A 13,542-nucleotide genomic window follows, 5' to 3' on the forward strand; every position below is an offset into this window, starting at 1 on the left:
TGAAAAACTATGCATAGGGCAAAAGCTGCTTTAAACGCGAAGGATGGTCACACCGAATGTTGATTTAATTTAGTTAACAGAAGTTAATAGATAAAGAAAATCTATTTATGACATTATTTCGACAGCATCCATGTTTTACAGCATTTTTACACAAGTGCCTAAAACTTTTAACAGTAGCTTTGCAGGTAGGTTTCTTGGAGCATCTTGGAGACGTTGCCATTACATTGAATGCACGTGAAGATGCATATATGCACTCGAAAGCAGCCGCTTGTCAGTCTGTCACAGAGTCTGTAGAAAGACTGGCATCAGTACATTTCTTACTGTAGTACCAGTACTTCTGACATCCCTACGCAGTTCTGCCAGCGCTTTCTTGCACAGCTCCATTTGGCCCCATCACTATAGCAGACCATTAACCAATGTGCAGCAACACAAATACTCTGACGTATGGCTATACACACACAATAGAGCATAGTGAAAAAGAAACACCCCAGCACGGAGGTTATCCATCAACGTCGCTGCAGTGAGAAAATGAAAAGCTTTCATAAGGTGGCCCATTCCGGCTGGTGCATTTGCCATTGAGTGCGCTTGACAGTGTAAACAGATTTGTTGGCCAGCTTGGCTATCACACCTCAACTAATGGGGTTGAAGAGGAATGGGCACACCACGCAGTTATTGAACAGGAGCGTTAATCTTGATTCAGCTGTCATTCCACCAATGAGGTGTTAAATCAATACAGATATGGCTCCCCAGTTCTAAGCTTTACTTCTCAAGTTCGCGCTCAGGAAGAAAGCTTAAAGTCTTAATGAGGAGCATGTAAACCATTTGCCGAGACTCTTTCAGCAAAGACAAATTCATCGGGTGCCATCGGATCTACCACCACGCAAATAACGTACGCCGTCGTCTATCCTCTGCAGTGTGCGTTGTTAGTGAACCAAGACAATCCTGTGAGCAAACAATACCAATCAGCTCAGAGAAATGGCTGCGCTGATAAAGGTTGACTTGTTTTGAAAATGAGTGCTGACATGCAAAAAACTAACAAACAAATAAAATAAATGAGAGCAATGCTTGCAATCAAATTGTACTGTCAGGAATTATGCACACATATATCAGTATGATGCTTGCTGGGAAACCTTTAGTACTTTGTGGTGATCTATGACTTTGGCATTTCTGGGGTTGTTCGCTGGCCTCTAACACTATTAGCTATCACCTGTTTGAGCTTGAATATTTGCATCTAAAGAATAACTTGTCCACTGGTCCAACAATATGGAAGGAAGACAGTGAGACCCACTAGAGAAATAATGAATAGATTTTTCATGTTTCTGCTTTGTATTATCTATTTATTTATTTATATTTACTGAATGCCAGATACTCTTTTCAATGAAGAGTGGAAAGGGATGGTGTAAAGGAGTGATGCCTGTACCTCTCAGCAACTGGGGAATGCATTACACGCTCATTATATTTTCGGTTAAAGATTTTCTCTTTCATTTTCTCGGTCTTAAAAGGTTTTGTTCACATCTTGCACTGATATTAACTCTCTTTGATCTTGTCATGGTAGATGATTTGCTGCCCTGTCAAGACAAAATGTAGCATAATCTGAATGCGAAGTCTGAGGCTTTTGTTCTAGCAGAATGTTCACATTATTATATACAGCAGGGCAGGGGTCCGAAACGATGAGTGTATGTATGGGGCCCCTCTCCTCTCGGGTCCAGTGAGACTACATCATGGGCCATTCTTCATTATCAACATTTCTGACAACAGCCCTGCAGTGAAATCCAAAAGTTTGAAAGCACACTGAAATTCTGGCAGATCTGGAAATGAACAAAGTTTTAGGATCGAAAGGAAAAAAAAAACATTTTTAGAAACATGTTTTAAAAACATTTTAGATTTTTCTAGGTCAATTAAAGCAAAAAGGAGAATAAATAAATAAACAAATGAATAAATGTGTTTGCTTTTGTTGTTGTTTTTTAAAATAAAATATAATATTAATACTGTATTGAATTAGAAAAATATAAAATAGAAGCATTTTCCTTTGTGTTCTCAGACCTTTGGACCCCACGATTCCTACATAAAATAGTGCAATATCCAATCCAAACTGCACTGGTAATGTGGTAATATTCAATCATGATGCAGGTAAATATGCTGCCACAATCTGTTCCAGTCATATTCTAATCATATGTACATCAAAAAATAAGTTTGAAATAGGTTCTGTGGTTGTATTGAATTATGATTGGATGTAGGTATCTCAAAGATGAAGGAAATGATTTGATATCAGGTATAGACAGGACCGTAAGCCTCTAGCCTTTGTGATATTGTTTGTGCCACACAGTGAAGAAAAAAGCACAAAGTAATAGGATGGGGGGGAGGGCCGGTATGCTTTGAGGGAATTGACCACCTTGACAAGCGAGTTGGAATGGAAGTCGAAGTCAATCTTCGAGCTGCTTCACCAGCGTGACAAGTATACTGGAGAATTCCCTAAAGGGAAGGGCACTCCATGAGTTTTCCCAAGTTTAGTGCCAGCCACTAGCAAACAGACAAGACCACATAATCAGGCATCATTTCAATTCTGATTTTACACTGTTATTCCCAAAAAGAAGTCCTTTAGGGCATGTAGCTATAGGGTCTACACATTGCACACTGAGCCAGTGCTAATATAGAAACCAGCAAAAAGAAATATGTGCATCATGCAACAGGTAAACAAAACCATGCAAGAAAAGAGCAAAGGGAGAGAGAAAAAACACAGAGCGCACAACATTCGGAAGAAAAGAGGTAGCCGGCTGCCATTACATGCAATCACACTTGATGTGCTCCCTACCAAACAACATGAGCACTTTCTGTGTTCATTCAACATGGCAGGGTCTACAGGCAGATCCGTCTGTTTTGTTTTAAGAAGACATGATTCAGTCCTTGAATTAGCTATATAACCCCAGGCAGATTTGCACTAATTCACTTTTACAAGGATGCACTGGAGACTTGGAAAAAAATGGACCGCGTGCAAAACCGTCAAGCAAAGCAGAGCAACCTGCTTCAGTATTGCAGCATTGTGAAAATGTAGCCTAGCTCATACGTTCATTCTTCCTCATGCATTTCATATTTCATGAATTCTACAAGTTGACTGCTATTGCAGGTTTGCCTCTATACATCAAAATGTTACAGACTACAAAGTCAAAAAAGTATTGCTCAGAAGCTGCTCTTTCATTTTAGATGATTCTACTATGAAAAATAAAATATTGACAAGAAAGCAATGACACAACAGTGAATGTACAGAGCTACACAAATTGACATGGCTCAGATCATTTGTTCTCAGACAAATTTAATAAGAAATATTGTGGGTTCATACTGAAATCTCAGCTATATAATTGTTTTCTTACTGCATACTTCGGTACCTTGGCAAATAAGACCACTGTTTGTGACAATTTTGAGATGTTCACATAGCAGCAGAATGCGATTGTCAGACATACTGTATATTTGAGCTCTTAACGCAGTTATATTCATGACCGGTCTGGCTGTTTATGGAAACTGACAACTGCGTTCAATAACCAAACTCACATTCGTAATTTTCTGGATTCATAATCGTACATTTGACGAACACCTGCTGTGTGAAAGGGACCGTGAGTCATACAGTGCGACATATATGCAAAGACAACCATGTTGTGTTTTTATTTGTAGGTTCTGGTAGCATACAAAGATAACAAAATGAGCTGTTTGTCACCAGAAAGTTTAAGATCCAGTCACTGTCTTCCACCGACGCTAATCTCCTTAGTTTTGTGTCCAGCACGTGACTGTTCCAAAACGATTACGTCTCAAACTGCTGTTGGTTCAGTAACATGCAAATCACTCATGACGCGTCAGGTGTGACTTTCTAGTAATATTTACGTTGCCATATATGATATTTATTTCAGTTACTGTTACTATGATTACAGGATATTCACAGCTATGGGGAGAACATAAAAGATGACTGACATCAGCTACTCGTTCATACAGAAGTGACTCGAATACTGTATTTAAACTGTTCTTCTGCATTGTTATTGTAATAGCTGTGATGTGGATGCATCGATTCTCATAGAATGCGAGCTTTAGTAGTCATAGTTATCGTCCTTTGTGAAAATGGCCCTTTATAATTCAGAAAAAAAGGAACATTATTTACTTACCCCATATTGTTCCAAACTTGTATGATTTTTATTCTTCTGATTCTGAAAGTAAACTAATCAACATTTTGAAGCATTTGTGCACATGTATGAACCATATAACGTCAAGGCTGTTTAGAAAAGCAGAGGTGGAAAGTGTACAAAAATATTCTACTCCAGTAAAAGTACCAGTCTAAAATCTACTCAAGTAAAAGTAAAAAGTTGCTCATTTTAAATTTACTGTAAAAATGACATTTTAACAGTGGAAGGCAAAAATGGCATAGGCCAAGGGTGTCAAACTCAGTTCCTGGAGGGCCACAGCCCTGCACAGTTTAGATATAACCCTAATTAAACACATCTGATCCAGCTAATCTAATCATTTAGGCTTATTTGAAAACTACATGGTATGTGTGTTGGAACAGGGTTGGAACTAAACTCTGCCGGGCTGCGGCCCTCCAGGAACTGAGTTTGACACCCTTGGGATAGGCCTATAAATCTCAAACTACTTGTTTTTATTTAAAGGATTCAGTTATTTAGAATAATATTTGGGCTGTTACCAGGCAAATTAAATCAGTATCAACAAAGTTCATCTCTGCAATGCAGAGGAAACACAGAAGCTTTCAAATTGCCCATTGTTAAAACAACAATTTTGATATTATTGCAGACAATATATATGGCACACCCTGCACCACTGTCTTTTTGTCTAATTTGTGCAGAACCTTTTGCTAAACTGTCAAAACTTAATTTTAACCACCAATTCAACGATGCACGTATTTACCTTACCTAGGTTTGATGTCGAGATTTTATAAACTGCTAGTTTGGTATCTCTAGGCAAACACAGCTTACATGGCCAGGGGTTCACTTCATTTCCTTCGAGTTCAACTTCAGCAAAATACGATGGGATTTCATTTTCATCTGGGTTTGCACCATAATGCCTGTCTTGTCCGTTTCCATCTTTCTTGTGATTTTAGCGGCAGTTTGTTCTCCTGCCATACATACTGCAGTAGTTTCCAGGGATGATTTATTTATTTTTTACTCAGTAGTTAATGTGTTTTATGTACCTAAGAACAATGCTTCAAACAAAATATACTTAAGTAAAAATAAAATGACAGATTTAAAGAAAAAATACTACTTTTTTAAAATGACTTTAAAAAGTAAAAGTACACAAAAAAGCTACTCAATTACAGTAAATGTAATTTGTTACTTTCCACCTCTGCAAAAAAGCACTAGCCTATAAGATTAATCCATTATCAGCTACTTTGAATTCAGTTTGATGTAAAAAAAAATATATATATGTTTTTAACTTTTTGTGAACTCTGAATCAGACTGAATCAGTATATTGATTTGTGAGTTCAGTCCTGTTTCTGAACCAAATCAAGAAGTTTGTTGAGCAGACTCGGTTCAAAAGAACAATTCTAATTATATTTGAGTTCAAATAATGGACAGTAAATTCGTCTTTTGTATTCCATGAAGAAGAAAAAAACTAATTATATAAGTAATTATATATTTATAATTAAGTATTTGTAATTATATAAGGGTAGGTAAATAATGACTTCATTTTAATTTTTGGATGAACTGTTCCTTTAAATAACATATAGTGAGTGTATAGAATATCATACCAGTGCCTCCTTTAATGGTCAGAGTGGGGCTAACGCAAACATTTCTAATACCTTACACATTAATTTAAAACCCTCAGACAAGAAACCAATGGCAACCTCTGAATAGGAAATTATGTTAAATTTGTCACTCCAATCCCTTGCAATAGAATATTAGTTTGGGAGGTGGTAGAAACATGATCACACGCTGGGTAGGTGTAATTGAAAAATGGAGGCGCTCTTAGACGGAGAGCTATTACGATGTAACCCTCTTTGAGATGGAAGGCAATGTCAAATTGAACCTCTAAGCAAGCTACTCAAATGATGGCAAGTTTGCTTCAGAAATCAAAGAGACCCAGTGTGGTATTATTCTGCCGATGGGTAAAAGCCCCATCTGTCACACAGGAAGAGAGACTATTTATTTGCCATAACCTATAGTGAAAAGAAAGCAAATGAAAGTAAATGGAGACCTATTGAAAGCATTTTAATTTTTGAATCCATGAAAGTTCATATATCACACATTCCTGTGTAAATGATTCAGTTTACAGCACTCTAAACAAATAATTAAAAAGATATGGAGAGTAATAAAGCTTGTTAATATTAGTCTGTGAGTCCTACAATGTAGAAAAATCTCACCATAAACCAGGAATTTTATGAAAAGCTTCAATGCTTCAGATAACAATGTGGATCAATTGCAATTTTCCTGGTCTAAAAGGCCTAGCAATTGCCATTGTCTGGGGTAAATTCAATGATTCATTTTAAATGTCAACATTGTGTGTGCTTGCATCTGTTCTCTCGTGAAACGTGCTAAAATCTGTAACGCCACTGAGTGAATGATAAGCAATAGACTATGTAGCTTTGCACATGTGATTTGAGTAAACAGAAATTAATTTTCCATAAATACACAGCAGTGCAGAGATTCCCTGAACATGAATTAAGAATTGAATTGGATTGCAAAGTTAAAAATGAAGTGTAATTTTTTTACTTATTTATTTGTTAGACATACTATCTCTCATCTTCAAAGCCTAATATAAACCAAGACACCTCGACGTACTATATATCTTTAATAGGTTGATTTCCCCTGAAAAACAAAGTGTGATGCTGTGATGCTATGAAAGCATTGTCCTGTTAATCTGAGCATCTCAACCGCCCAGCAACACTAGTTTAATGGCTTAAGATTTTAGCGTGGCTATCTGCTTATTTAACCAATGGCAGGCAGGGGCAGTGTTCAAGAAACTTGTTGAAAAGCAGTTAGTAAGAAATTACACGCTTCACCTTTAGGTTTTAAATGCTGAAAGATTTCCTCACTGAAACAAATAGGTGAACCGTGCTGGAAGATCTAATTGCTTTTCTCACTTTCGCTTTGAAAACTACTCTTTTTGCTTTCTCTTCCAACATCACTTCAAACATAGCCATCAGCAGTGATTTTTGAAGTTACTTGGTGAGAGCAGTCAGGTCAGAATCCTGGGCAGCAAGACTTAGGAAGACAAAGAAACGATAAGATGGAGGAAAATAGAGCAATATGTCAGACATTTGAGTGGAAACAGACAGTAAGACAGCAGCGTAAACAGGCCAATTTAAGAGTGAGTGTTAACGATTGTTATAGCGACCCTTCCCTGGCTCTCTGAAACTCTTTATAACTCGCTGGCGCTAAAACAATCAACCATCCAGACAGACAAAACAGCAATTGAGAGAGTTTATATCATGAATCGACTGTCCTCCTCAAAGTGTCTGGGCGGGAATGGGGGTTTAAAATGGGGGTGTAAAAACTCTGCAGACAATTACATCGCGCTCCATTTTAATAGCTAAATTACAGGCGCAGCTACCAAACCGTGAGGCACAAACATTCACAAGCCTGCCGAAAGCACAACAACATTGATCAGTGATGCACGCGAATACAAAACTCAATGCAAGCAGGCAATGATTATTGTAATTAAATAAATCTAATTATCCCTCTGAAAATGTTTTGAAACCACTGACCTTTTTTGGATTGAAAGTAAAGATCTGTTAATGTCAACACAAAATGTCATTTGTAAACCATTCTGATGCATTTGTGAGTTAAAGGGGATGTTCAACGAGAAAGAAATGTTGGGTGGGGACAGATTTTATCCGTTGGACATGATATATGGATCGTGAAAAGTGGTCTTAGACATTGTTGGTAGGGAAAAGATATGACAGCGCAAAACAAGTTATAACTATGAGATTTAATTTTTTCTGTGGAACCGTTCACAATAAGATCAGGAATGTGTATTAGGTAGATGGGTTCAATTTAGATTTTTTTTTTAATGTTGACTGTAACACTCAAAAAAAGGAAACAAAAAAGGGATAAATGACTATATCACGTTTTGAGTCAATGATGTACATACATTTGGACAATAATATGACTAACATCAAATAGTCTGCCATTGTTTAATAGCATAGCTGTGAACCCAGGGCAGTTCTATGACCCATAATAGCAATTCTGATGGTCTGCCATAACATAAATTTTTAACAGACTGTTTGCATTATTACTAAGATAGTGGGGTAGTTTTGCTTTATAGCCATGAAAGTAAGAGACTCTAATAGCTATAACATTATCAGTGCTGGTAAACATTTCACAAGTCCAAAATGCTTTGGATAGCTTCATTTCAAGTCTTTTTGGCACAGAAAAATCAGCGATTAATCCAAAACATGCTTCCATTTTATATTAACAATAAGAGAAGGCAAGAGGATGTGGCTGTAACGTTTATGACAGCTGTGAGTTTGACGGCGCAACTCTCTTGTTAGATAAATGATGCTGGCAAATTTCACATAACTCCAAACAAGAGTTGCTTTTTCTTACTGACTCTAGCCTGTACTCTGAATGTGCTGTCGGATTTTTCAATACATAGATGTTGAGGAAGGGTAATTTGCTGCTTCTAGCTGCTGTTATGTAATGCTGATGTGAAATATTAATCATGAAAAGCTCAGGACTGCCAAATCTATACTAGGGAAAGTGCTTTTTGTTAACCCCCTAAACTGCACGCAGGTGGCAGACCTTCCATCTTGAGCAGGGTGTTCTTGCAAGAGTATGCGGTTTTATTTCTCCTTGGTGTTTGCGAGTGTGTGCATATTTGAGGTAGTGGGCGACGGTTGCGTGTATGTATGCATGTGCATTTGCGTATGCAAGTATGCATTTTTCCTGTTTCTCAGTGCTTCGGATTCCATAATTGAAAACTAGCGAAACGCAAGCAAAAGGCCAATAGCTGCATCTGGTCAGAGAGCATGTTAAATTCAGTGAGACTGTCTGGAGCAAAAAATGCTTTTTGCTGATGCACAAATTCTTTTACTGCCTTGGGTAAGCATACATCAGTTCTTTGAGCAGATGTGGCAGATATTTACAGTTTTCTACTCTGTAATGCATACAGGCACCTTTCGCACTAGTACTGAGGCAGTACCGTGATGGTATTAAATGATTATTCCATGGCGCTTTAAAATACAGAAACTATAAGGAGGTATGTTGTTATGTTGGATTTTCCTATCCCCTCACTATTGGAACATTTTCATGGGTACTATATTAAAATGTCTGATTAAAAATTATAGAAAATTACTTTACAGCATGTTTAGTATTAATCTAATTAATGTCTGCTTATCACATTTTACACAACAGTTAGTTCTGGTCCTTAATTTCATTGACCAATCAAGTTTTAAAGGGGATTCACAATCTAACAGCACTGCAAGTTTGCGCATCCCTTAGATTTTCTTTTAAAAATAATTACACCAGTAGGTGGCAACAAGTGACTGCATTATGAGTCATTGACTCATTCAATCAACCTATTCGTTCAAAACAATAATTCGTCCAGAAACACTGCATACGTCATTGAGGCTCTCTCATTTCAGAAAAGCAGCTGTTATAAAATAGACTGATGTTCGTTGTGAGGTGTAATTACTGTAATTGCTTTCTCACTTTTTCTAAAATAAACCATCTCCGGTGGCATATCCGGCCAACAAATGCATTCTCTGGAGGGCATGGCCTTTGAAATAAGATACAGCAAGTGAATTTTTTTATAAGAGGGTCACTGAATAATTTCTTTAGTGGAGCAAAAATAGGAAAAGTGACTTGCTGTATTGTGTTTAAAATGGAAATGTAATTAAAAATTTAATTTTTGAGCTGCTGTATAAAAGCAATATCATGTTTACAATACCTACAAATACTTTATATATCGCAACAAAAAATGTTAGTGCAAGTTCAGCTAAAGAAAACAATTTTATGATATTACTGTATAGTCTTCAGATTTTATTGAAATCTTCACAAGCAACTTTTCCTATTCAAGTAGATCAGAGCTTTATCTCCATTACCTAACATTCCGGCTGAGGACTGACTTGCCTTAAAGGGACTACATGTACCACAGTACTGAATGATTACACATTCTGGTACTTCAAAAGAAGACCATGATACTACTATGGTACATGCCCAAAAAATACCACGGTAGTAATACCATGGTGCTTTTTTGTCACTGAAGAGTCTCAGTCTAATCCAATATTTTTCAGTCAAATGAAAACATCCGTCTTACCAGTCCTTTTTTTTATATATTATATACATTGTACTTTGATGGCCAAAGCTGAAGCCATTATCTAAGTGGATTATAAAAAGATTACATCAGCTTCAACTGAAACCTTTCAGGTTTCCGGTAAAATGGCTCTGGATGGAACGAGTACATGTTGTTCAAGAGTAGAGGAAATTGCGAATGACTGGGAGGAACCGAGGCGTTTATGCATAGAATGCATGACAGTGCGGTGAAGTGCATCTTTATTAACCGCAACTGAGGTGTGCTACTGAACTAAAGATCAGTGCACTGTTGATCTGAAGATCCTAATAAGAGGGTTTGCACAAAAACGCTCAGTGAATTTATGAGCAAACCAGCTCCACCCACAGCGAGGACTCCCCACTTGCCCTGTCGCTGCACCTGCTGCCTCTTTTTCTCAATAAATCCAGTGTTTTAGCTGTGAGCTTTAAATGCGCTTATATCAGCACTCATGCTCGAGGCCTGTCATCTCCACGCACAGCTGCTGAGTTTCCTCCGCCTGCGATCTGTCTTTGATCACAACTCTCTGGCTGATGAATGGCACCATGTAGTTGGCATTTCAGAGGGTAAATATCCATTAAACGTTGGGCATCTGTCTCTGGGCAGCCTGGCTGAGGAATGAATGAGAATCGGCCTCGCTGACGCCAGGTCAGTGCTATTCTGACCTAAACATGAAGTCCTGCAATATTCATTTACCTGCTTCCTTGAACAGATGCAAAACTGATCCTCAAACGCAAACATTTTTTTCTTATATAACCGGCCCCTGTAAAATGGAGAGGCATGTGATCTCTTAGGTTGAAAGTACATCAACGGATGCAGGCGTAGGATCCTAAAGAGTGTCTTTAATGGTTATAGCCTTGAGCTACACTAATTCTTATTGTCATGTTGATGTTCACATTTCAGAGATTCAGTTAACAATTCGTGCATTACATATATAAGACATGCTACAATACATCATGTCAAACCCATAATCCACATTCACTATCTTTGTCCCATATTGCATGTTAACTGAATCACGGGTGCAAAACTATTTTATTTCCATATTCATATTCTCCCCCTCAGGTGATCATCTAAGTGTGAAAGTGTGCCGTTAAACATTCATCAAGATGAAGAATTACCCACCTCCATAACAATGTGAACATAACAGTGAAAAGAATCAGATCTTAAAGACTGGAAGTGCTGTATCCTAATTCAGAAATCTCTTTAGTTCGGCTTCATCCATTTAATGCCATAAATATTCTGTTAACATTTGTTTGGAAATAGGTCATGTTTACATGATCAGATAGAAGCCTCGCAATTTGCACAGAATGAGTTGAGGAATGGTACTGACTTTGTTTGGTCGTGGCTAAGTGGATGTAAGAACCTCCAGATTGCTTTCTTATCAATTATACAGTACATTTACTGGGACACTGCTATCCACTCTGCTTACCAAAGGAGAAGACCAGACGACAAGCGAATGTAAGATACAGATGCAACACCAACAAAATCCAATCTCACACATCAGCGTATTCATTTCAAACCCGTGAAAAGACCAGCAAAGCCGGTCTCCAGCATACTGTATGTTTTGTTTTCAAAGCTGGTCCAGTGGTGTTCAAACCCGGCTTCTTAACTTGTTAAAGCAGCAAGACCTTAATGATCTGGAAGATAAGCATCAACAGCTAAAGGTTTGCAGCAGTGTTCATGTAGATGTTTTTGTTGTTGTTTTGTTTTATTTTAGTCGCACACACATGCATGTATATATTTAAGAAAAATACGTTGTTTATATATTAAATATATTTATATATAATATAAATTATATGAATATAAATATATAAATATAAATTCATGTAAATATTTATTTTCATAATATATACTGCATGTGTGTGTGTTCATATACACATAATAAATATACACAGTACACATACATTATGTAAACAAAAACTTGTTTTGGATGCGATTAATCACAATCAATCGTTTGACAGCACAATTGTTTTTATACAATTTTTTCCATCATTTTATTACTTATATATAATATATAAAGATTTCTAAATTCCGAAAAATCATCAGCATTTTTGTTGCTCTCACTAGGCCAGCAGAAAACCACCCTGGACCAGCATGGAAATTCAGTTTGAACTTGGAAGCAGAAAGCAAGTAAATCCATCATGATCAAGTTCAATCCAAATCCACAGAAAATAAATCAATAGAATAATGATTATGCTGTTTACCTTAAACAGACGGAGGATATTAGCCACCATTATAGACACAGAACTGGAAGACGCTCCAATGACACCCACCACCCTTTCTGGCTTGGTAATGATGGGCGATCCTCCACCTTGGCACTTCACATCTGTGCCGTCCTTTTCGATGAGCGCCTGGACAAATGTAAGAGACTGCTCCAGAGCGTGAGTGTCCCGCGAGCACGTGTCCAGAATGCGGGCGCCCAGCGTGATGTTTGGGAGCAGTTCATGGTCATTATTGATGCGGTCCAGTGCAAAGAGCATAGCTTCCAGACGATGGATCCCCTTTTCCTTTTTTAGCTCACCGCAGGGTTTGCCCTCGTGACCCCGGGCGTGAACTGGAAACAGGCCGCCCAATGAAATGTCCCCATCAATCCGGATAGAGTTTAGATGCGTGTGGCCTGGACCTTTGGGCTTCGCAGCCAAAGCAGTCAGGAAGAGGTAGAGAAGAACCAATGCTGAGCCTTGACAGCGAAGGTTGGTCCATCCAACCATTTTGCCCATGGCTGAAGACATTGCAGCAAGGCTGTTTCAACCAAAGCGTGCCTGTTTTTAGATCTGAGATGTGTCACAACTGAGTTGATGGGTCAATGGAGGCACCCCTTCACAGGGCACAATCTTTTAAAGTTCATAGTTATGTAGCGATGGGTTTGTAATTGAATGGAATGCACATCAGGTTCTTCAGGCAGCAGTTCTGAGTCAATCCCCTTTATCTCCTGTCAAGGAACTTCCTCTAGAGTCCTTTGATGAGATCAAAGGTTAACCGTACGTCTTTGGTCCCTTGCTCCCTCTAGGTTTCCTATCGCCCTGTCTCCTAGTGGAGGAGATTGGGGGTCTTGTGCTGCGAGCACAAAGCTTCACCCTCCTGTGAGCCTTCCTGGAAAAAAAAGATATGAAGAAAGGAATGAGTAAGCACCACAGAAAGGCGATACAGTCAGATGTTTCTGTGTCAGTATGGGCATTGAAGCAAATATATACTTTTCCTTAAACTTTCCTTTGCAGCATCTTACTGAAAAACCGCTTGCTTTTTCTCACATTCTCCCTCTCTATAGTTTGAATTTAA

General features: G+C 38.1%; 1 protein-coding gene across 1 annotated transcript in view; it reads right to left on the reverse strand.

Annotated features, from left to right (window-relative positions):
- Nucleotides 1–13,283, reverse strand: part of LOC306879313 (metabotropic glutamate receptor 4-like) — a 112,580-nt gene extending 99,297 nt beyond the window's left edge. Inside the window, exon 1 of the mRNA XM_079432141.1 lies at nucleotides 12,468–13,283. Within this exon, the coding sequence (XP_079288267.1) occupies nucleotides 12,468–12,995 (528 nt within the window). The 5' untranslated portion in view covers nucleotides 12,996–13,283. The remainder of the gene's footprint in view (nucleotides 1–12,467) is intronic.
- Between the last annotated feature and the right edge of the window lie 259 nt (nucleotides 13,284–13,542).

The sequence above is a fragment of the Barbus barbus genome (genome assembly GCF_936440315.1).
Source record: "Barbus barbus genome assembly, chromosome: 13".
NCBI classification, from domain to species: Eukaryota; Metazoa; Chordata; class Actinopteri; order Cypriniformes; family Cyprinidae; genus Barbus; species Barbus barbus.